We start from the raw sequence: 24,972 nt of genomic DNA, 5'->3' as shown, positions 1-24,972 counted from the left end.
GGCCTGGGCTGGTCTTGCCCCATAGAGACTGGAGAGGAGAGAGACCAGGCTCTTGTCTACCCCTGAAACACTACAAAAGACACTCTCCCAGAGACCTGATTACCAACCCCAGACCCAGAGAGCCACACTGGTCTTCTCTCTCTCAGCTTCATGACTAAATCAGGTTTATTTTAGGTGGAAAATGATTGTGAATAGTGTAGTAACTGTCACTTTAGACATCATTTGGCTCTATATATTGTTAGGATGTTATTTTGACTGTAGGTGGGTGCATACAATAGAAGTAGGATACACTACAGTGAGATTACAGTACACTTCTGGGTTTTTCTGCTTTGAAACAGATCCAAATGAAATACATAAGCCTCCTCTTTCTTTCTCCCACACGCCTGTCCTCCTGCTGGGAGAGGGTTAGCTAACCCTACCCCTCTCCCAGCAGACACCTGTGTGTATCAGCTTAATGGAGAGGACACAGCCTTCACATGAACCATCATGCTCATTCTCTGGTAATACTAGTGACGTTTGTGTCTCACAACGGGAGCTCGCTGGCTATCTTTATATTTTAGAGGAAGGTACTGTACAATGCTGTGACGTTAAGTATGTAAACTAGAGATATAAATGCCTAAACTAAATTGCATATTATCCCTTCAGGTGCCCCCACAGATCACCTGAGGACCTGCCAGTCTATGCAAATCTGCCTGCCATGCTCCTGTCCCCAACTTAACTATCTTGTAGGAATGTTCTTATATGTAGGGATGTTCTCATGTAGGGATGTCGTCTCATGTAGGGATGTCCTCATGTAGGGATGTCCTCTCATGTAGGGATGTCCTCATGTAGGGATGTCCTCTCATGTAGAAATGTTCTCATGTAGGGATGTCCTCATGTAGAAATGTTCTCATGTAGGGATGTCCTCTCATGTAGGGATGTTTTCATGTAGGGATGTTCTCTCATGTAGGGATGTTCTCATGTAGGGATGTCCTCTCATGTAGGGATGTCCTCTCATGTAGGGATGTTCTCATGTAGGGATGTCCTCATGTAGGGATGTCCTCTCATGTAGGGATGTCCTCATGTAGGGATGTCCTCTCATGTAGGGATGTCCTCTCATGTAAAAATGTTCTCATGTAGGGATGTCCTCATGTAGAAATGTTCTCATGTAGGGATGTCCTCTCATGTAGGGATGTTCTCTCATGTAGGGATGTTCTCATGTAGGGATGTCGTCTCATGTAGGGATGTTCTCATGTTGGGATGTCCTCTCATGTAGGGATGTCCTCTCATGTAGGGATGTTCTCTCATGTAGGGATGTTCTCATGTAGGGATGTCGTCTCATGTAGGGATGTCCTCATGTAGGGATGTTCTCATGTAGGGATGTCGTCTCATGTAGGGATGTCCTCATGTAGGGATGTTCTCATGTAGGGATGTCCTCTCATGTAGGGATGTCCTCTCATGTAGGGATGTTCTCATGTAGGGATGTCGTCTCATGTAGGGATGTCCTTTCATGTAGGGATGTTCTCTCATGTAGGGATGTTCTCATGTAGGGATGTCGTCTCATGTAGGGATGTCCTCATGTAGGGATGTTCTCATGTAGGGATGTCCTCTCATGTAGGGATGTTCTCATGTAGGGATGTCCTCTCATGTAGGGATGTCCTCATGTAGGAATGTTCTCATTTAGGGATGTTCTCTCATGTAGGGATGTTTTCATGTAGGGATGTCCTCTCATGTAGGAATGTCCTCATGTAGGGATGTTCTCATGTAGGAATGTTTTCATGTAGGAATGTTCAATGACAATCGTGAATGAAAAGAAAAGAAACTGGACAGGATCCTGTAAAATGGTTTTATTCTTTCTGTTTTGCTTTCTGTCCCTCTGAGATGACTGATCTAGAAATGACACTTCCTTACCCCCACCCTGTTAGTAAGCTGATATGAAACCTTTCAGGCGTCTGCTTAGCCTGAGGAAAGACAGTCGCTGTGTCCCAATACTTTCCTCTACTAAGGTTTCTAAAAAAACTACACAACAAGAGAAGCAGAAGTGCCATGTGGGCCCCTGCTGTCCCCCTCCCACTGGGCTTGGAGCCTACAGGAGGAGGGGATGTAGGAGGGGAAACAGGTTAGAGGTATTGGTACACAGCCCAGACCACAGAGGGATTCTGACCACTGCAGGAATCTTATCTATCTTACTCTAGCTGTGTCTGACCAAAGATGATGATGAGACCAGGGGTACCTGGACAAGAAGCAGGAGTGAGGAAACATTATGTTTTATCAGTTGGAGTTCAGTGATGTTCACTTCAAGGCAATATTTCCCCCTGAAACAGGAGGAGTGTTCTGTAAGGCAGAACAAGGACACGTTTCCATCTATCAACATTTAGTATCAGGAAGAGGAGGGGTGCATCTTAACACCACGGCATGGTTCCCTAGTCTCTTCCTATCCCGTACCTCAGAGTTTGTCATTTCTCTCAACAGTGGAGGGAGGAGAACGAGAGGGAGCCACGTTGGAGTGTTGAGATGCGACCAGAGCGGCTGCCCTCCTCCTCCAGAGCGGCTGCCCTCCTCCTCCAGAGCGGCTGCCCTCCTCCTCCAGAGCGGCTGCCCTCCTCCTCCAGAGCGGCTGCCCTCTCCTCCAGAGCGGCTGCCCTCCTCCTCCAGAGCGGCTGCCCTCCTCCTCCAGAGCGGCTGCCCTCCTCCTCCAGAGTGGCTGCCCTCCTCCTCCAGAGCGGCTGCCCTCCTCCTCCAGAGCGGCTGCCCTCTCCTCCAGAGCGGCTGCCCTCTCCTCCACCAGACAGACAGGCTGCCCTCCCCTCCACCAGACAGACAGGCTGCCCTCTCCTCCACCAGACAGACAGGCTGCCCTCTCCTCCACCAGACAGACAGGCTGCCCTCTCCTCCACCAGACAGACAGGCTGCCCTCTCCTCCACCAGACAGACAGGCTGCCCTCTCCTCCACCAGACAGACAGGCTGCCCTCTCCTCCACCAGACAGACAGGCTGCCCTCTCCTCCACCAGACAGACAGGCTGCCCTCCCCTCCACCAGACAGACAGGCTGCCCTCTCCTCCACCAGACAGACAGGCTGCCCTCTCCTCCACCAGACAGACAGGCTGCCCTCTCCTCCACCAGACAGACAGGCTGCCCTCTCCTCCACCAGACAGACAGGCTGCCCTCTCCTCCACCAGACAGACAGGCTGCCCTCTCCTCCACCAGACAGACAGGCTGCCCTCTCCTCCACCAGACAGACAGGCTGCCCTCCCCTCCACCAGACAGACAGGCTGCCCTCTCCTCCACCAGACAGACAGGCTGCCCTCTCCTCCACCAGACAGACAGGCTGCCCTCTCCTCCACCAGACAGACAGGCTGCCCTCTCCTCCACCAGACAGACAGGCTGCCCTCTCCTCCACCAGACAGACAGGCTGCCCTCTCCTCCACCAGACAGACAGGCTGGTCTACCTACAGATAAGAACCTACTAGAACTGACACTCAAACACTGGAGTGAGGGAGCCCACTTGTCTGTTTTTCTAAACATGATAAAATAATGAAGGAAAAAAAGAAACAGGGTGATGAAAAGGAAAAAAATAAAATTAAGAAAACCTTTCATTTAATTAATTTAGGATGACAGACATGCCCACTTAGCACGAACATATTTACAAGCTCAAAAAATAAAAGTAAAAAGGCTTTTTTAGTTGTCCTAAGGTTAGGGTTGTCCTAATGCCTCTAACCCGCACCCTCCTCTTCATCTGTTTCCTCCTTTTTATCCAAAATAAAAGTTGTACACATAAGAGTTATGAAAATATAGATTATTCCAACACAATTTTTTCTTGGACCGTCCTCCTCCTCTTCTCTTCTCTTCCTCTGCTCCTCCTCATCCTCCTCCTCCTCTCCTCCTCCTCCTCCTCTCTACGGGTGCTGAGGGGGTGTTGGGAGTTGCTGTTGGGTCCCTCTGGCCTGTCCCAACCCTAACCCTGACCTCTCCCTGACCCCGAGGCGTGGTTTGGGGTTTGAGGGTCATGCTCAAATCGTAAGGTCACAGTTCGTCCCGGTCCCTGAGAATGGTGTAGCGAGACTCACTGGGGGCGAGCTTCTGGAAGGAGCTCTCTGGAGGGTCACTCGCCGCTACCTGAATCTCCTGCAGACGGGACACGCAAAGTTAGACACACACAGGCACCCTTACAAACACACACGCACCTTTACAAACAAACAGGCAATGTTTGGTCTGCCTTACCTCTCCAGGTGTGCTGTCCGTAGGGTCAGGCCCGTGGTGGAACTCTCGATGGAGCTTCCCAGAGTGCAGGTCCAGCACAAACTGCCTCAGTTTCCCAGGGATCCTAGCAAACACACAAAGGAGGAGACACGGTGAGCTACGTATCCAGACAGAAACACACACCACATGAACATGGGCTGGGCACACAGAGGAGCTGATTGGAATAAACACGTTCTGATTGGACAACCCTGTGTTGGGTTCAACGAGAGATGAACCATCTGTCCAGAACCCCAGCTGTCCTCTGGATAATGAGATGGGGTCAGTGTTCAGAGTCACATCAGAGCAAACGAGTAGTCTGTGTTTCTCTCACACACACACACACACACACACACACACACACACACATATCCTGCAAATGAAATGATTCACCGTGTGCCACATGCGGGGGCTGGTGATGTCATTAGGGTTGGGAGGGGGGCAGCCCTGAGGGCTGAGTCTGATAAAACCGAGGAGGAGGAGGAGGGGGAGGAGGGGTGTAAATATGATTAGATTAGACCAGATTAGTTTAGCACTAATTGCACGTGCCAAATCATGTCACATTAGCATGGTGTCCCAGGCCCGCTGCAGACCGGATGGGGGGTGAAGCGTCTGAGATTCACTTCATCTGAGGGTGGTTAGGGGTAGGAGGGTGGAGACTCAACATCTGACAGCAATCTAATGGGAAACCACGCCAACACCATCTGCAGCTCCACGGACACAAACATGGTTCTGACTGCAGTTTATACAACAGGATGCTCAAAATGCATTCTGGGACCCCAAAGACTAATCTGAAGCTGAAGGCATTATGTATGTGTATATACATACTGTACACACACAGTATATACATACTGTACATACATACACACACACAGTATATAAACATTCTGTACACACAAGGTCTCATCACCAGCAGGATAAGAAGAGAGGGTACTCACGCCAGGTCTTTGTATTCAGGGAAGACGTACATATGTCTGAAGGAGTCGATAGCGATGACAGGACAGTCAGCGGGCGTCTTCTGAATGTGTAGCAGAGGGTGGCGGAACTTGTCACAGTCCGCATGCAGGAAGTTAATAGACCCTGTGAAGGGAGGGGCCTGGTTAACCAGGAAGCAGGACACCAACAAGGCACCCAAACAAGGTGAGCTGGTTCACTGCAGCGGCTGATGCACTGGAAACACACATACACTACCTTTCTCGCTGATGAGCTGACGAGCCACCTCGTGCTGAAACTTCTCCAGGCTGGTGGTGTCCTCCTTCAGATGGAACAGAATGAGGAACGGAATCCCTTCCTCTGTCAGCTCCTGGACACACACACACACAGATAGATGTGGTTGTTTAGTGCAGGGGGAGTGTAAGTGTGTGTGTGTGTTGGGAGTGTGTCTGTGTTGGTCTGGCCATCCAAATGAGAGCTCACCTCTCCGTTTTCGAAGGTTATCTCACGGACCAGGGGAACACACTTGTCCTGCGCCCAGGCGTAGGTCAGGTCAAAGTTGGTAAGCGAGCCTAGGTACACCATGTCAGGAATGGTCTCTCCTACAGGCTTGTAGATGACGTTGTCTCCACTGAATCTCTCTGTGTCAGACACCTCACTGTCCGAGAGAAGGGGGGGTTATCACGTGATAGACACCCAGACAGACAGCACGTGTGTGAGCCAGGAGGGGTGGTGACCTTGCAGGAGGCTGCCAGGCCACAGGTCGTCTCACCCGAATGCAGCGGAGAAGGAGCAGTCGTCTCGTAGGATGTTGGCCACCTTCTGGAAGGTACGGTAGTTGTCCGAGTCCTTCTGCTCAAAGTAACCAATGACGTTCCGCTTACTCCTCTGAGGAGAGACACAGAGGAGTTATTTAAACAAATGATTGGATTTTGAGTGAGTGTCATGCGTGTGTAGTTCTAGGAGAGTGAGTGTGTGTGTGTGTAGTTCTAGGTGAATGTGTGTGTGTGTTCCACTCACATCCACAGTATTGACCTCCTCCAGGGACTGGAGTTCTTTAACTGGGTCGACTTTCTGCTGGCGGATGAAGTCTGCTATGGCTGTGACTGACCTCTGACCCCGGTACTCCCTCTTCATCATCATGCCATTCCTGAACAGTTTCAGCGTTGGGTACTTACTGATGCGGTACCTCTGGGCTATGTCCGCTACGCACACAGGACGGGGGAGACGGGGGAGGGTTAACACACAGGACGGGGGAGGGTTAACACACAGGACGGGGGAGGGTTAACACACAGGTATGGAGGGATGTAAAGACAGGCCGGGGGAGAGAGAGAAGAGGAGTGATTGAGTGTGAGGGAATGACTGATAGAGAGACCAGCGTCTAAAGACACTGCCGTCAGTCTCCTCTGATCTCAAAGATGAAAGCAGGCCCCCGCGGAGAGTAAATATAGATGTGTGTGTGAGCGTGTGTGTCTGTGGCAGGTGTCAGTCTCTCTGCAGGGTGTCTCTAAGCCTCCCATCTTCACAGGCTGTGGCAGTTTTGTCATTAGTCTTCAAACAGTTTGCAGGTCATCAATAATTCTCTTTAATTTGCTTTATCTCAAAGGCTGAGCTTGATGGTTTCTATGTGTATGTGTGTGTGTGTGTATGTGTGTGTATGTGTGTGTATGTGTGTGTGTGTATGTGTGTGTGCACGCGTGCGGTTCAGATGTGGGCCATATCACATTGTGTGTGTTGTACAATGTTTTATAATACAGTGAATATTGAGGCTTGTGTGCATGTGTGTAACTCACAGTGCTGGTCACAGTGTGTGTGTGTGTGTGTGTGTAACTCACATTGCTGGTCACAGTGTGTGTGTGTGTAAGTGTGTGTGTGTAACTCACATTGTTGGTCACAGTGTGTGTGTAAGTGTGTGTGTGTGTAACTCACAGTGCTGGTCACAGTGTGTGTGTGTGTGTTTGTGTGTAACTCACAGTGCTGGTCACAGTGTGTGTGTGTGTGTTTGTGTGTAACTCACAGTGCTGGTCACAGTGTGTGTGTGTGTGTGTGTGTGTAAGTGTATGTGTGTAAAACTCACAGTGCTGGTCACAGTGTGTGTGTGTGTGTGTGTTTGTGTGTAACTCACAGTGCTGGTCACAGTGTGTGTGTGTGTGTGTGTGTAAGTGTGTGTGTAACTCACAGTGCTGGTCACAGTGTGTGTGTGTGTAAGTGTGTGTGTAACTCACAGTGCTGGTCACAGTCAACTCGTGCAAACACAACCTGGGAGGCGTCTGGGTACTCCTCTCTTGCCACGTTGGACGCCTCCTCAAAGATGGGGTGGAGCATCTGGCTGAACCTACACCTGGTGGTGACAACACTGTTACAGCCACACCCACTAACACCAGACTGTCTGTTCACTGGTGGTGACAACACTGTTACAGCCACACCCACTAACACCAGACTGTCTGTTCACTGGTGGTGACAACACTGTTACAGCCACACCCACTAACACCAGACTGTCTGTTCACTGGTGGTGACAACACTGTTACAGCCACACCCACTAACACCAGACTGTCTGTTCACTGGTGGTGACAACACTGTTACAGCCACACCCACTAACACCAGACTGTCTGTTCACTGGTGGTGACAACACTGTTACAGCCACACCCACTAACACCAGACTGTCTGTTCACTGGTGGTGACAACACTGTTACAGCCACACCCACTAACACCAGACTGTCTGTTCACTGGTGGTGACAACACTGTTACAGCCACACCCACTAACACCAGACTGTCTGTTCACTGGTGGTGACAACACTGTTACAGCCACACCCACTAACACCAGACTGTCTGTTCACTGGTGGTGACAACACTGTTACAACAACACCAGGGTTTGTTACTTAACCCTTGTGTTATCTTCGGGTCATTCTGACCCATCAGTCATTGTGACCCACCGTCGTATTGCGACAAATTTACCTCATACAAAGACAAAGTGAAGCATTTTCTTTTAACAGCTAGGCTGTCTCAGACCCCCCACATTGCAAAGGTTAAAAGAAAATTATTTTTATTTGTTTTTGTATTGGGTAAAATTGGGTAAACACAACGATGGTTCGTTATGAACCTTTGGGTCATGTGACCCGAAGGCAGCACGAGGGTTAAAGTGGTATGGTGGGGTTAGCCGTCAGGCCGGGGGGGGGGGGGGGCCTTCTCTGCGTTGTGCACAGAAGGGAGACGGCGTTTTGGAATGGAAGGGAGAAAACTGGACAGATTAACACGGCGGATATCGCTATAAAAATAAATACAAAATGACGGCGGCAGGCGTGTGTTGCTTAGGCGGCCGCCTTAACTGCAAAGTGCTGCGGGAAACCCTGAACACCCACTAACACCTGACTGTCTCTTCCCAGTGATAAGACAACAACAGGCTTAAGACAGCATCATTGGGTTATCATAAACAGGATCTGACCTATGCAGAATGTTATCTGATACTGATGCTGGCAGTGGCGTGTCATGTGACAGGTCATGTGACAGGAGGGAGCAGGAACACACTTACCAGTCTGCATAGAAATTCACCAACGATACTCCTGCATTATCTGAAAATAAGCCAACACATGTTAGACTGGCTGTATTCACACAAACAGTACTCTGAATTACAAGTGTTAATAAAGAAACGTTGAGTAATTGGGGGGGGGGGAGTAAAAATAGTTGAGCGTGGGCACAATTATCTGTCAGAGAGAGGAGAGAGAGAGAGAGAGAGAGAGAGAGAGAGAGAGAGAGAGAGAGAGAGAGAGAGAGAGAGAGAGAGAGAGAGAGAGAGAGAGAGAGGCGAGAGAGAGAGAGACCATTCCTTGACTCTGACCACAGAAATACTGTTGCAACTATTCACTTCTGTTCCTTGATTTTGTGCTGTACTTTCTAAACACACTATTTGCATGTTGCTGTGCTAAATGAGCAGAATGTGAAAGAGCAAGACGTACTGAGGATGTCATCGATGTTTCCAGAATCTAGACTGGTGATCTCAGCCTTCCCTGGAGAGGAAAGACCCATCACCTGCGTGCACACACACATGAGACAGAGACAGAGAGATGAGTCTATGGCATCTTAACACCTGCGTGCACACACACACGAGAAAGAGACAGAGAGATGAGTCTATGGCATCTTAACACCAGCTTGTTATGCAGCATCTAGAAAAACCTGATTCATACACAAATGAACAGTCTTAGATTGGTATATAAATATCACAACAATGTGATACAAGGCAGACAAATTGATCTGAAGAGCATTTCAGACTATCAAGTCTGAAATGTGGGTCAATACCAAACTAGAGCTACACAAGCATGACAGACCAAACTCAGACCCTCTTCCTGCGACTCGTCCAGCAGCTGCTAGCAGCCTGAAGGTGGAAAGCACTTATCTCTGTTCCACACATGAACAACACAGCAACAGGACACAGAACAGAGGCTAGACCTAAAGGTGGTTACGGACTCTGAGGGGAAAAGGTGCTCATCTGAAGGTATCAGGTCACGTGACATCCTGTTAAGCAGGATGTGGCTGTGATACAATGCTCCAATATTTGCTTTAGTTAACAAGCTTATGTTTCAGTGCTGTGTCCTTAGGATTCTGCATTGTGTACACCCACGCTCCCGCTCAACCAAAAACACGCATTACAAGCTATTTTCAGAATCTAGGCTGTGGAGGCCAACTAGGTGACCATTAAGTAGACACTGCCCTCCTGGTCTCTCTCCTACACCCTTAAGATACCTCATCTACTGATGAAGAATAAAGGACATGACCGGTATTCAAAAGCATAGCTTCATCTGCATGTATTTGGAAGATGTTGATCAACAAGAACTGTGGAAAATAAATGTAAGAAGCACTACCCTGCGGGTGGAAAAGTTATACAGGCCTCAACTGTGAGCAGCAGCGCAGTAGCGTGTCTATTTCCGGGTTGTCAACCAATAGAAATGAGCCACAACAGAGGAATTCACAAACCGGCTAGCTAGCTAGCAGCATCCATAAAAACACACGGATATCAAGTGCAATCTGCAACTAAATAACAAAGTAACCGAGATTAGATGGACATATGACTTTATTAGATATGTTGCATAAACACCATATACTGACGGCCAGCTGTATTATTCTAACAGGATAGCGTGCTATTTGCTGGCTAGCGAGTTACTCACAAACCTTGCCTTTACATAACTTAAGATTCAGCCCATAAAGAAGAGTAGGTAAGTGATTACAAATATTTGAGAATTTGGAATAACCAGATAACTTTTTAAAACGATTAACGGTTAGTCATGTTGCTTGTTAACGTTAGATGCATGTGAAGAAACGAGTGGCTGATTGTGCAGGCTATGCTAGCATGAGGGCTCGCGCACTAGCGAGCGCTATGTTTGTCTGCTAAAATAGATTGATTATTGTGTGCTATATTGTCAGGTCATACTTAGTAACCATTTACCTAACTTCCTTTGAAAAGATATGGGTAAATGTCAGCTAAGGCCGATGGCCATTTGTGATGCTTGCTCGTCCACCATAAAATATTAAGCTAACTAGCCTGTCTCCTATACAGTGAATTAGCTAGCTAACTTTAGCAGCTAGCTGTGACAGTGCAGCTCAGAAGGTGAAGCAGTTCGGCATACAAAGTTACATCGCACGTGCTTACCAGCAGTATCGTGACGTAGCGGGTATCGATAAAGGGTAATATTGGTGACAGTTTCATTGTATAGTGGAGTTAGTAGAGGTTAGGATGTTGTTTGGTCTTCCCAGTCTTTCTCGACGCCACTGACTTCACTGCAGCAGGAAACGGACGGAGAGTTTAGCTTCCACAGAACCCACGGTGACCACGGTAATATGATAAAAACTTCCGGGATATGCTACTAATGTGGATGGGAAATGTAGTTAAGTGGGGTTTCATCAAGCGTTAGGATTGTGCGCTGATGGTGACAGCAAAAATACTTCAAACATGTCCGTGTATTTGGGTAAACAGTAGAGATGGGATTTGTAGTATTTTACGTTTTGCCACCCAGATGTTTGCGGTCCGAAACGTTTCGCTTGGACAACTTCACCCCATAGTTTCTGTAGAGAAAGGCGAGGCGAAGGGTACCGTTATAAAAAAAGAAAAGAAATAAGAACGAAGCCATGTAAACAAAGTGATTTAGAATGGCAATGGTATTATCTTGATATTCTCGTTTTAGGTAGCTAGCTAGTTTGTTAAATTCATAGTTTGACATCAGTGATTTTGGGTAAGGACTAAGGTGAGTTGCATCATTATTAGCTAGGCTAGCTACAATGCTACTAGCTGCACAAGATTCATGAACATTATTACTGTTACAACATTTCCTAATCCATAGCAGCTATCTAACTTATTCCAAATGACTAGCCTACTTGTCTGGATAAATCAGCGTCAGTCTTTGCATTATGCACTTCCATGTGGTGTAGTATGAGTTTATCTAAGATAGTGCTAGGCTTTGTTGCTAAAATTAGGGCAGTTCTCCATGATACCTCTTGCAATAAGTATTTCCGTTCATTCCATTTATTTCGACTAAAAACTCGCCCTAGATTTGGTGCTTGAAAAGAGAGTATGCATGTGTGTCTATTGGTATATCTGTGTATTAGAAACAGACATTTGGCATTGTGTGTGAACAGGTGGGCACGCTCAGTGTGTGGGTGAGCTTCTTTCTCTGGCCCAGCAGGAGCAGGGATCAGAGTAGGTAGGGGAGCTGGGCAAGCTGTCAGACCCACCAAGGATGCACTGAGCTGGGTAACAGCTGCTGAGGCCACCCCTTAGCACAACCTGCGCGGCCATGGTAAGAGTCCAACACACACACATAAACAAACACGAAATATTCTGAATCTCCACATTTTTCAGGTTTCTGTACTGTAATCTGGTCCTTCAGTCTACCCGGGACTGGGGAGGCGTGGTGGGGGTGGGGGTTCTGTGTTTACAGTCGGTGTTATAATTATAAAGTAAATTGAATTTTGAATTGAATCCCAGCATAAATATTTGATGGGATAAAGCTGTCCATAGGGGGTTCCCAGTGTGTCAGATACTCACTGATGGAGACGGACACAAACGCGCGTGTGTGTGTGTGTGTGTTTGTTTGTTTGTGTGTCTGTGTGTGTGTTTGTTTGTGTGTGTGATAGAGAAAAAGAGAGAGGGAGCATATGGTAAATGCCTTGTAAACATTCTCAGTTACATACATGTGATATTGATCCAGCACAGGCCTGTGTTTAGGCATAGCATGTCCCAGTGTTAGTCTTGTCCGAACAGTACAGTGTACCAATATTTGCAGAGTACTATCTTGGATTAGTGTAGTGCAATCTACAGTTTGCCAAGCATTAACAAACTATTTACATAAAACCTTTGCCAAATAGTTCCCCATCATAGCTGCAGACTCTCCTGTCTACAGGTCCCCATCATAGCTGCAGACTCTCCTAGCTGCAGACTCTCCTAGCTGCAGACTCTCCTGTCTACAGGTCTTTCTCTCCTTCCTGTTCCTCTATCTCTGTCTCTCTTTCCTCTCATTGATTTTGTGTTTGTTTTTCCAGCTGATTATGTCCCTGTGCTCTGATTCGCCGGCGGCCACATGGCTCTCTGAACTCTAATTGGACATTTAATTTGATCACAGTTTTAGTCCAATTACACTCTTAGGTGTGTGAAATGGAGAGGGTGGATGAGGACGAGGTAGCACCCCAGCCCTCCCTCCTCCTGGGGCTCATTACTGATGAAGTAGTCATAACACCCCTGCTCCCAAGGCCCATGGTGTCAGCCCCACCTGGAGCTGGTGGATAGGACTCTACCATTTTCTCTTCAGAGGGGATGGTAGTTGTAGTGGTAGTTCATGGGTTGATCAATCTTAAATGACATGCACCACATACTGCAGCGCAGTGGCCTACTGGCTCTGGTGAAATGTAATACACAACATGTAATACACAACATGTAATACACAACATGTAATACACAACATGTAATACACAACATAGGGAAAGTGTGTCATTTGAGACACAGCCAGGCTGTCGATGACTCTGATTAATCTCTACTACATCCTGACAGACTGCCAGTCACTGCAGCATCGACCACACTGGAGTGCCACAGATGCATACACACACACTTACACACACACACGCGTACACACACACAGTCACTCTTATACACACGCACACACACCCACCCAGTGTTAGATTAGTGACACGTGGGCCAGAACCCTATCGACTGAGTGGAATGTTCCGGTATGAAATCACACCCTAATGAGGCAAAGATAAGCCTCATTACTAACAACACTCGATTATATGCCAGTCAAATGCAGCCATGCTCTATACCACTATGACCCCCCTCCATCCTCCTCTCTCCACCCCACCCCCCCGCTGAGCCGGGGAGCCCTCTTTGAGCTCCTCTCTGAGCTCTCAGACTGGAAGCACAAACACCACAACACCTGCCCCCAGAGGACAACAGCATTCAAACACACACGTACAGACACACACTCTCAGGTGTAAGTCCTTGGAGAAAGCAGGACCGTACGCCCCCCCCCCCCACCACCACCACCACCACCAGCCCCTGAGCCCCAGAGAAGCTTCCTCCATCCCCAACTTAGATCTCCCATACTGTGCCTTCCTCCATCCCCAACTTAGATCTCCCATACTGTGCCTTCCTCCATCCCCAACTTAGATCTCCCATACTGTGCCTTCCTCCATCCCCAACTTAGATCTCCCATACTGTGCCTTCCTCCATCCCCAACTTAGATCTCCCATACTGTGCCTTCCTCCATCCCCAACTTAGATCTCCCATACTGTGCCTTCCTCCATCCCCAACTTAGATCTCCCATACTGTGCTCCCCCCCCTCCCCTCCATACATACTCCTGGTCAGGCCACGCTGTAAGTATGGGAATCCCCTCCAGAAGGTTGTGTTTGTGTGTGCTTGAGTGACGCTCCATGCTGTGGTGTTTTAGCCACAAGCACTACTGTCTGACCCCCATGGCTGGGAGATTGACAGCTGAGGTCCCGCCTAATTGCATTACTCTCCCTGGTGATTGGCTTCTGGCCCTGGGGGCTCATTTGTCAGGGAGAAACCTGGTAATGATGTAAATTACCTGATCTATGTGTCACTCAGCTCTTTATCCCCTGCTGATTGGCCCTTCTGCGCCCCATGGCCCGGCCCGTAGCCGAGGGAGGCTGCTCATTGGTCCCTGGGGAACCAGGAAGTGCCCCAGAGCCGGTTCTAGCAGACTGTAAGTCCCCAAAGGCTGATATTATCTTTCCTCCCGCCTCTTTACTTGTCACTCAATCTGGAGAGAAGTCCCTCAAGCCTGGATCTGAAAATACACACACACACACATACACACAGGTGAAATATCAGGTCTAGGTGGTTATTTGATTATGTTGCTCAGTAAGGCACAGTGTTACACTTAGCATAGGCCACTTGAAGGCCTGATTCCGTTCGATCCTCAGGAAAGACAGGGAGGTTACGGAGGCCACATCAGACAGGGCGTCTAAATGTGTGTGTGTCTGTGTGTGTAAGAGAGAATGTGTGTTTGTATTGAAAAGGGAAGAATTGCTTCAGGCTTCATCCCCACTGTTTACTCAGCATGCCCTCGTTCTATCCTCCATCGCACACACACACACACACACACACACACACACACACACACACACACACCCACACACGGTCACACACACACAGTCACACACACACACACACACTTTGATGCCCTGTCTGCATTTCATGTCTCAGCAGCTCCATTCAGTGTTGTTCTTGCAGACCTGATGTTTATGTCGGCCTCTCCTGTAGTGTGACTGAAAGCTCATAAGGGTGTTTCTGAGGCGTTTGAAAACCCCAGTAATATGAGACTGAATATGGATAAATACTAAATAATGCCAGCATCAACCCAGATCGATAGCTGGCCTACACACACGTTTCTCAGCCTCAGTTGAGATCAATAGTTGACTGTGTTATTGTCTTCATGGTAATGAGTGACAGGTTTGTTCAGTGCCAAACAGGACCTGATGAATAAAACTCCTCTGTAGATCTCAACAAGCCCCCATGTTGTCTTTGTCTGAACCAAATACTATATTTCACAAACCAAGGAAACCTTTCATCCAGTTAAAACACTGGGTGTTTCTCAAACTGTTCTTACCGTAACGCAAATGGTCTTATTTGTGTAATGAATGTACTGCGGAGAAACGTCAATATTTAAAATGAGGTGGTTTCTGAATGACATTATTTTGACATGAATTCATATTTCATAGTTACTTGACACAAGATGGAATCTATAGTTTTTTTTGTCATCCAAAGAAAGTTACCTGTGGAAGTGTGGAGGAGCTGTGTGAACAGAGATGAGAGACATCATACCTCTGCTCTTTCTGCTTGTTAACACCCCGAGCAGCACAACCCTGCTAGCTGTGTGGAGGTGCTGCCATATGGCGTCTTTCTGATTGCACCATGTGCTAGATATTAGCGCTATATTAAGGATATGTGCTGTGCTTTGAATCTTTTGCGAGTGTTTTTCTTTTGTATGGATGTGTGTGTGTTGTCTGTGCGCGTGTGTGTTTGTGATCTTTGGAAATTAGAGGAGTTTGTGTGTGTGTGTGTGTGTGTGTGTGGGTTGTCTGTGCGTGTGTGTTTGTGGTGGATCTCAGCGAAACTCCCATAAAAACTCATGGAAAATCACTTCCCACGACATGTCTCATGCACAGGCACGTGTGTGGGCCGTGCACACGCATGTATACATGTCTCATGCACAGGCACGTGTGTGGGCCGTGCACACGCATGTATACACGTTCCCTCACATACACACACAGAAGTATGGACTCACACACATGCATGTAAGCACACAGACACACTCTCACACGACATAGTTACGCATTACTTCCCTCTCTCTGTCTCTCTTTCACTATCGCTCTCTCTCTCCAGTAGTTGCAGTGCCTAACCACTATTACCCTTGGTGACATGGCAAGCCTATTTGGCAAAGCATGAGAAACCACCAGGTAGGATGGGTAACTGCCACAGCCCTAACCCTAACATGCTGCACGCAGTGTCTACAGGAGTTTCCTTTACGAGGAGGGAAGAAGATAGGAGAGGAGAAGAGAGGAGTGAAAGAGAGGAAAGGAGAAGAAAGGAGAGGAGGAGAGGAAGAGAGGAGAGGGATCAGAATGAGAGGAGAGGAAGACAGGAGAGGGATCAGAATGAGAGGAGAGGAAGAGAGGAGAGGGATCAGAATGAGAGATCATGTTTCTTTCCTCTCCCTTCATGTGTCACTGCCTGCCATGGCTGCATCTAGCAGGAGGATCACCTCTGGCTCTCGTCGTCTACAGCTGGTCTGAAGGAGAGTTTACACAGCTGGTCCGAAGGAGAGTTTACACAGCTGGTCTGAAGGAGAGTTTACACAGCTGGTCCGAAGGAGAGTTTACACAGCTGGTCCGAAGGAGAGTTTACACAGCTGGTCCGAAGGAGTTTACACAGCTGGTCCGAAGGAGAGTTTACACAGCTGGTCCGAAGGAGAGTTTACACAGCTGGATTTGGATTGGGTAACTCCGGTGTCGCATGAGTTGAATTTTCCAAATTTTGCAGTGCTTTGCCACGGAAGAGTGACTTTAGCGTTCAACAATAGCCTACGTTTATGGGGTCGTAAGAAAACTCTGTTAAATATTTGTAGTGAGTTAGCTATAAACAATTATTACATGGCTGAATACTCGATTCTGTTGGCCTACAATAAACGATTGTTTATATTCGCGCACATGCTTGGCTTTCAGGTGGTGAAAAAGATTGCTAGTGTTTACATCTTTGGCTAGCACAATTCAACGAACCCACACAATTTACAGAGTAGGCTACTGTTTGTTGGACGATGTTGGATATGACAGAAGAGGACCCCTTTTTTATATAAATTCTTCTTTGTCCGGCAAATCAACCCCACTGGCATTATTTTCAGACATCATTAACGCTAGCTTACACTTGCCAACAAAAGCAGTTTACTCATATGAATGTTAGCTTCCTCTGGAGTTGCGCTAGCTTGTTTGTTGACTTTTATTGGCTGGCACAATGTGTGCAGCGTCCATGCCTAAAAGTTTTTTTTGGTAAAAGATACAAATTTGAACTAGCCCACTAGGCTGTATCACTTATATTGTATACCAAACAGAAACACTTTACTTAATAAGGGAGTCACGTGGCTGAGCGGTTAGGGAATCGGACTATTAATCAGAAGGTTGCCGGTTCGATTCCTGGCCCTGCAAAATGACGTTGTGTCCTTGGGCAAGGCACTTCACCCTACTTGCCTCGGGGGGGGAATGTCCCTGTACTTACTGTAAGTCGCTCTGGATAAGAGCATCTGCTAAATGACTAAATGTAAATGTAATACATTTATGAATATATTGTGACACAACGCCATACCGGTATTCGCGTTCATACCGGTATACCGCCCACCCCTAGTTAATGGGTTCATGTGTTTAAGGGCAGTAATTGATTTTTCTGTTGCACCCCATGGACTGGTTCCCCTTCGTGTACACTCACACACACAAACACACTCTCAACAACACACACATACATACACAAGCACACATACACCTGGCTGCTGCAGTATTAATGAGACATGAATAAGACATGGGGAGAGACCCCCCGTGCAACACACACACACTCATACAATCACACTGTCATACACACACACTCTCACACACACACTCTCATACACCCACACACTCAAACTCACTCTCCTACACTCACACACACACACACACACAATCTCTCACACACACTCGTACACACACACTCCTACACCCACCCCTCACTTGCCCCCCCCCCCCCCCCCAGCTGCTTCCTGTCTGCAGATTATCCAGTGTTCACTAGGCTCAGGTTGGGCCAGGAAGAGATTTAACCCCCTCCTGTCAGCATGCATAAACGTAGTCACAGTCAGACGTCTCTGTTATCGAGTGTGTGTGCTGGGGGCTGGGTCCTGTGTGGTTAGGGTTGGTAACCCTGGGTCCTGTGTGGTTAGGTTTGCTAACCCTGTGTCCTGTGTGGTTAGGTTTGGTAACCCTGGGTCCTGTGTGGTTAGGGTTGGTAACCCTGGGTCCTGTGTGGTTAGGTTTGGGAACCCTGGGTCCTGTGTGGTTAGGTTTGGTAACCCTGGGTCCTGTGTGGTTAGGTTTGGGAACCCTGGGTTCTGTGTGACCATGTGACCAGGCGTCTCTGTTATTGAGTGTGTGTGCTGAGGGCTGGGTCCTGTGTGGTTAGGGTTGGTAACCCTGTGTGGTTAGGGTTGGTAACCCTATGTCCTGTGTGACCATGTGACCAGGCGTCTCTGTTATCGAGTGTGTGTGCTGGGGGCTTGGTCCTGTGTGGTTAGGGTTGGTAACCCTGTGTGGTTAGGGTTGGTAACCCTATGTCCTGTGTGACCATGTGACCAGGCGTCTCTGTTATCGAGTGTGTGTGCTGAGGGCTGGGTCCTGTGTGGTTAGGGTTGGTAACCCTGTGTGGTTAGGGTTGGTAACCCTATGTCCTGTGTGACCATGTGACCAGGCGTCTCTGTTATCGAGTGTGTGTGCTGGGGGCTGGGTCCTGTGTGGTTAGGGTTGGTAACCCTGTGTGGTTAGGGTTGGTAACCCTATGTCCTGTGTGACCATGTGACCAGGCGTCTCTCAGCTCCGCCTCTCCGGGCTCCCAGGTCCACGCCGCCGCCGTCAACGGAGACAGGAGCACCCTGGCCAAGCTGCTCACTGGTACACACACACACTCCTAACACACACACACACTCATAACACACCCCTCTCACACACACACCTCTAACACACACACCTCTAAGACACACCTGTGTGTGTATGTATATATACATATGCGTGTATATATATGTGTGTGTGCAGCAGAACCAGCGCTATGCAACCATGAGGACCAGTTTGGTCGCTCCCCGCTGATGTACTGCGTCCTGGCCGACCGTCTGGACTGTGCTGAGGTCCTGCTGAAGGCTGGAGCCTCTGTCAACAAGACCGACCACAGCCAGCGCAGCGCCCTACACCTCGCTGCACAGAAGGTACACACACACACATATCATAACCCACAAAAACATATCAGCAGGAAGGAAGTGAGGTGAGACTGGGAAAAGTATGTCCCACCAGGGATCCTAGGATGTCTACATGAACGCTGGAAATGTTGGAATGCTTGTTACAGGTGGGGTGGCAGTGCCCCCTAGTGGAAGGATCATCCTCATGACTGTCTCTGCCCAGACCGGCCTCTCCCCCCTCCCGCTCCTCACTTACTGCTGAGGGGGGCTGAGGCATCTCTCTCACTCTGCTGTGTGGGTGTGGGTGTGTGTCTGATGGGAGGTCCTTTCTCTTTCTGACATCTGATCAATAGCTGCCTGAGATTGGGAGAAGGCCCTGGGATTACTGATCTAATTGGAGAATAGGGAGGATGGACCCCCTCCAACACACACACACACACACACACACACTGACACACACACACACACACTGACACACACACTGGCATGCATGCTCACACATTAGATAGATTTGTCAGTGAGCTGAGCAGTGGTCACAGGAAGGCAAACAGAGTGAGCACACATCACCTGGCCTCGCTGGCCAGAGCAGTCTCAGGTCCCTGTGACAAGGGGAGGGGGCGGGATGACAGGGTGTAAGTGGGTATTTAGCCAGGCCACCCTCCCCTTCTGACAGCCTTTCAGAGCCTGAGAGAGAGAGTGAGAAAGCCTGGAGGAGAGGAGAGAGATGGATGATCAGGGGATTAGATCAGACGCCAGAGAGAGAGTGAGAAATGGGGATGATGTGTGTGTGTGTGTGTTGATTCTGCTGCTGTCTGATGCTCATGTCATGACCACTGTTGAGGCGAATGAGTGATTGAATCTGTTCTTCAGCCCGGTACGTGTGTGTGTGTCTCGTAGGGTAATGTTCGCTTCCTGAAGCTGCTGCTCTCCAGACGGGCTGACTGGCTCCAGAAGGATCTAGAAGAGATGACCCCCCTTCACCTGGCCACCCAACACTCCTCCCTCAAGCCCCTAGCCCTGCTCCTCAAATACATAGGTCCTGGGGAGGTGGACACCCAGGACAGGAACAAGGTGCCTTACACACACACACACACACACACACAGTCTCGTCTGAGAGGGAGGATCTGATGTGTATCAGACTGCTATGTTTTGTAATAATCCAATATGCATCATGATCATGTCAGGTGACATGACTGGCTTTAGTATGGCTCAGAATAGCCCCTCAGATGTGGGCAGCTGTCCACAATACACAATACAAGCTTTGTGTTTGCATGTGAGTCTGTGTGTGTTTGTGTGTGAGTCTGTGTGTGTTTGTGTGTGTGTTTGTGTGTGAGTCTGTGTGTGAGTCTGTGTCATTCTGTGTGTGTTTGTGTGAGTCAACTATTTCCATGAACTCTCTCTCTCTGTCTGTGTCTCTCGTTTTCCCTCTGTCTTTCTGTCCATCTCCTGGCTTTTCTGCTCTTTTTTCTCTCTCTCTCTCTCTCATGTGCTCCATCAAGACTGTCAGAATGTCTCCCCTCCTCCATCACTATCTTCACCTAGCTGTGATTCATCCTCACCTCTCTCCCCCTCTCCTCTCTCTCTCTCTCTCTCTCTCTCTCTCTCTCTCTCTCTCTCTCTCTCTCTCTCTCTCTCTCTCTCTCTCTCTCTCTCACTCTTTCTCTCCCTCTTTGTCTTTATATTTCTCTTCACCTCCCCCCAGCAAACAGCCCTCCACTGGTCAGCCTTCTATAACCGTCCGGAGCATGTTCGTCTTTTGATCAAGCATGACTCCAACATCGGTATCCCAGACAGTGAGGGTCGGATCCCTCTGCACTGGGCTGCACACAGCCAGGAACCCAGCGCTACTCACACCGTGCACTGCATCCTGGTACACACACACCATACACACAGACACCATACACACATACATATACCATACACACATACATACACACACACCATACACACACACACACATACATACACATATGAAGTGTGTGTATATGTCTATGTGTGTGTGTGTGTATGTATGGTGTTTATTGTGTGTGTGTGTGTGTGTGTAGGAAGCAGCCCCGACAGAGTCCCTGCTGAACTGGCAGGACTACGAGGGCCGCACTCCTCTGCATTTTGCCGTTGCCGATGGAAACGAGGCGGTGGTGGAGGTGCTGACTTCATATGAAGGCTGCAGCGTCACTGCATATGACAACCTTTTCAGAACCCCCTTACACTGGGCTGCTCTGCTGGGTAGAGGAGTGTCCCTTTCTCTTTATTTCAGTTTCACAGTTTCATATCTGGCATTTAAAATTCAAAAGTTATATTTTCTATGTGTGTGTCTGTGTGTGTCAGGCCATGCGAGGATTGTTCACTTGCTGTTGGAGAGGAACACATCTGGCACCATTCCCTCAGACAGTCAGGGGGCCACGCCCCTGCACTATGGTGCCCAGAGTAACCATGCTGTGAGTGATACACACAGCACATCACATTACAGTATAGAGTATATGTACAGCACCAGTCATTGAATGGAAAAATGTGTCCAAACTTTTGACTGGTACTGTATGTGTATGAGTCGGATACTCACAGCATAGTTACTGTGTGTGTGCGTGTGCGCATGTGTGTGTGTGTGTGCGTGTAGGAGACGGTGTCCGTGCTCCTCTCTCACCCCTCAGTGAAGGATGAGCCCGACCTGGAGGGACGGACGGCGTTCCTGTGGGCTGCTGGGAAGGGCAGCGATGACGTCATTCGCACCATGCTCTCCCTCACCCCCCACCTCGACATCAACATGGCCGACAAGTATGGAGGCACTGGTGAGGGTGAGGGTTAGGGTGAGGGTGAGGGTTAGGATAGCTGGTCAGGGATTTAGCTGAAATGGCCTAGAGCAAAGGATTGAAGAGTTCTGTCTGTCTGGCTAGTTTCTCCTCTCCTCCTGACCTCCTCTCCTCTTTTTCTCTCCTGTGTGTGTGTTCTCATGTGCGTGTGTTTTCCTGTGTGTGTGTTCTCATGTGCGTGTGTTTTCCTGTGTGTGTGTTCTCATGTGCGTGTGTTTTCCTGTGTGTGTGTTCTCATGTGCGTGTGTTTTCCTGTGTGTGTGTTCTCATGTGCGTGTGTTTTCCTGTGTGTGTGTGTTCTCATGTGCGTGTGTTTTCCTGTGTGTGTGTGTTCTCATGTGCGTGTGTTTTCCTGTGTGTGTGTGTTCTCATGTGTGTGTGTTCTCATGTGTGTGTGTTTTCCTGTGTGTGTGTTCTCATGTGTGTGTGTTTTCCTGTGTGTGTGTTCTCATGTGTGTGTGTTTTCCTGTGTGTGTGTTTTCCTGTGTGTGTGTTCTCATGTGCGTGTGTTTTCCTGTGTGTGTGTGTTCTCATGTGCGTGTGTTTTCCTGTGTGTGTGTGTTCTCATGTGTGTGTGTGTCCTGTGTGTGTGTGTGTTTTCCTGTGTGTGTGTTCTCATGTGTGTGTGTGTCCTGTGTGTGTGTTTTCCTGTGTGTGTGTTCTCATGTGCGTGTGTTTTCCTGTGTGTGTGTTCTCATGTGTGTGTGTTCTCATGTGCGTGTGTTTTCCTGTGTGTGTGTTCTCATGTGCGTGTGTTTTCCTGTGTGTGTGTTCTCATGTGTGTGTGTTTTCCTGTGTGTGTGTTTTCCTGTGTGTGTGTTCTCATGTGCGTGTGTTCTCATGTGTGTGTGTTTTCCTGTGTGTGTGTTCTCATGTGTGTGTGTTCTCATGTGTGTGTGTTTTCCTGTGCGTGTGTTCTCATGTGCGTGTGTTCTCATGTGCGTGTGTTTTCCTGTGTGTGTGTTTTCCTGTGCGTGTGTTTTCCTGTGTGTGTTTTCCTGTGTGTGTGTTCTCATGTGCGTGTGTTTTCCTGTGCGTGTGTTCTCATGTGTGTGTGTTTTCCTGTGTGTGTGTTTTCCTGTGTGTGTGTTCTCATGTGCGTGTGTTTTCCTGTGTGTGTGTTCTCATGTGCGTGTGTTTTCCTGTGTGTGTGTTTTCCTGTGTGTGTGTGTTCCTGTGTGTGTGTTTTCCTGTGTGTGTGTGTTCCTGTGTGTGTGTTCTCATGTGTGTGTGTGTTCCTGTGTGTGTGTGCTCCTGCAGCGCTGCATGCTGCTTCTCTGTCAGGCCATGTGAACACGGTGAGTGTGCTGCTCCAGCAGGGGGCACAGGTGGACGTCCTGGACGTGATGAAGCACACACCACTGTTCCGTGCGTGTGAGATGGGCCATCGAGACGTCATCCTCACGCTCATCAGAGGTGAGCAGGCAACTGGATATGGATGTGTTGTATATGTACAGTACATATTGACTGGTACTATATGTGTGTGTATATATATATATATAATGTGTGTGTGTGAGTGTGTAGGCAGTGCCCGTGTTGACCTGGTGGATGTGGATGGACACAGTGTTCTTCACTGGGCGGCGCTGTGTGTGTGAGTGTGTAGGCAGTGCCCGTGTTGACCTGGTGGATGTGGATGGACACAGTGTTCTTCACTGGGCGGCGCTGTGTGTGTGAGTGTGTAGGCAGTGCCCGTGTTGACCTGGTGGATGTGGATGGACACAGTGTTCTTCACTGGGCGGCGCTGTGTGTGTGAGTGTGTAGGCAGTGCCCGTGTTGACCTGGTGGATGTGGATGGACACAGTGTTCTTCACTGGGCGGCGCTGGGGGGAAACGCCCAGGTGTGCCAGGTGCTGATGGAGAACGGGATCAGTCCTAATGTACAGGTACACACACACACACACACACAAACACACAATCACATACGCACACACACACTCACCATGGTCCTATGGATGTGTGTGTCCTGTGTGTGTGTGTCCTGTGTGTGTGTATCCTGTGTGTGTGTGTCCTGTGTGTGTGTGTCCTGTGTGTGTGTGTCCTGTGTGTGTGTGTGTCCTGTGTGTGTGTGTCCTGTGTGTGTGTGTCCTGTATGTGTGTGTCCTGTGTGTGTGTGTCCTGTATGTGTGTGTCCTGTGTGTGTGTGTCCTGTATGTGTGTGTCCTGTGTGTGTGTGTCCTGTATGTGTGTGTCCTGTGTGTGTGTGTCCTGTATGTGTGTGTCCTGTGTGTGTGTGTCCTGTGTGTGTGTATCCTGTGTGTGTGTGTCCTGTGTGTGTGTGTCCTGTGTGTGTGTGTCCTGTATGTGTGTGTCCTGTGTGTGTGTGTCCTGTATGTGTGTGTCCTGTGTGTGTGTGTCCTGTATGTGTGTGTCCTGTGTGTGTGTGTGTCCTGTGTGTGTGTGTCCTGTGTGTGTATGTCCTGTGTGTGTGTGTCCTGTATGTGTGTGTCCTGTGTGTGTGTGTCCTGTATGTGTGTGTCCTGTGTGTGTGTGTCCTGTGTGTGTCCTGTGTGTGAGTGTCCTGTGTTTGTGTGTGTGTGTGTGTTCAGGATGTAGCTGGGAGAACTCCTCTGCAGTGTGCTGCTTATGGAGGGTACATCACCTGCATGGCTGTCCTCATGGAAAACCACGCCGACCCTAACATACAGGACAAGGAGGTAGGCACACACGGGCACAGAACCTACTTACCTTAACACAAATTCTTATATTACTGCGTGTTGTAGCATGTTGATATGTGTGTGTGCAGGGCAGAACAGCATGTTGATATGTGTGTGTGCAGGGCAGAACAGCATGTTGATATGTGTGTGTGCAGGGCAGAACAGCATGTTGATATGTGTGTGTGCAGGGCAGAACAGCATGTTGATATGTGTGTGTGCAGGGCAGAACAGCATGTTGATATGTGTGTGTGCAGGGCAGAACAGCATGTTGATATGTGTGTGTGCAGGGCAGAACAGCATGTTGATATGTGTGTGTGCAGGGCAGAACAGCATGTTGATATGTGTGTGTGCAGGGCAGAACAGCATGTTGATATGTGTGTGTGCAGGGCAGAACAGCATG

The 24,972-nt window shown here is 48.7% G+C and overlaps 2 protein-coding genes across 8 annotated transcripts in view; one reads left to right on the top strand and one right to left on the bottom strand.

The window, feature by feature from the left end:
- Nucleotides 1-3,560: 3,560 nt before the first annotated feature.
- erp44 (endoplasmic reticulum protein 44) lies at nucleotides 3,561-10,968 on the bottom strand. Its single transcript, XM_062466109.1, has 11 exons — nucleotides 10,791-10,968; nucleotides 9,103-9,175; nucleotides 8,679-8,718; nucleotides 7,375-7,490; nucleotides 6,170-6,354; nucleotides 5,922-6,037; nucleotides 5,633-5,807; nucleotides 5,408-5,519; nucleotides 5,155-5,296; nucleotides 4,202-4,304; nucleotides 3,561-4,105 (listed from the first exon to the last, which is right to left on the bottom strand). The coding sequence occupies exons 1-11, from the start codon at nucleotides 10,845-10,847 to the stop codon at nucleotides 4,004-4,006; spliced, it is 1,221 nt and encodes a 406-aa protein (XP_062322093.1). The 5' UTR covers nucleotides 10,848-10,968; the 3' UTR covers nucleotides 3,561-4,003.
- Nucleotides 10,862-24,972, top strand: part of invs (inversin) — a 22,230-nt gene continuing 8,119 nt past the window's right edge. For 4 of the 7 annotated variants that reach the window (XM_062466102.1, XM_062466096.1, XM_062466101.1 and 1 more), the window contains exons 1-12: nucleotides 11,157-11,382; nucleotides 11,774-11,934; nucleotides 18,746-18,833; nucleotides 18,975-19,141; nucleotides 20,009-20,182; nucleotides 20,814-20,981; nucleotides 21,157-21,337; nucleotides 21,440-21,549; nucleotides 21,726-21,897; nucleotides 23,179-23,334; nucleotides 23,680-23,801; nucleotides 24,465-24,572. In XM_062466102.1, the coding sequence (XP_062322086.1) occupies nucleotides 11,932-11,934; nucleotides 18,746-18,833; nucleotides 18,975-19,141; nucleotides 20,009-20,182; nucleotides 20,814-20,981; nucleotides 21,157-21,337; nucleotides 21,440-21,549; nucleotides 21,726-21,897; nucleotides 23,179-23,334; nucleotides 23,680-23,801; nucleotides 24,465-24,572 (1,449 nt within the window). In that variant the 5' untranslated portion in view covers nucleotides 11,157-11,382; nucleotides 11,774-11,931. Of the gene's footprint in view, nucleotides 10,974-11,156; nucleotides 11,383-11,773; nucleotides 11,935-18,745; nucleotides 18,834-18,974; nucleotides 19,142-20,008; nucleotides 20,183-20,813; nucleotides 20,982-21,156; nucleotides 21,338-21,439; nucleotides 21,550-21,725; nucleotides 21,898-23,178; nucleotides 23,335-23,679; nucleotides 23,802-24,464; nucleotides 24,573-24,972 lie in introns of those variants that run through there. The other 3 variants (XM_062466098.1, XM_062466099.1, XM_062466100.1) reach the window with 3 other exon arrangements.

The sequence above is a fragment of the Osmerus eperlanus genome, chromosome 7 (genome assembly GCF_963692335.1).
Source record: "Osmerus eperlanus chromosome 7, fOsmEpe2.1, whole genome shotgun sequence".
Taxonomy (NCBI): domain Eukaryota; kingdom Metazoa; phylum Chordata; class Actinopteri; order Osmeriformes; family Osmeridae; genus Osmerus; species Osmerus eperlanus.
Note: the sequence above shows the minus strand (reverse complement) of the source record. Positions and strands in the feature narration are given on the sequence as shown.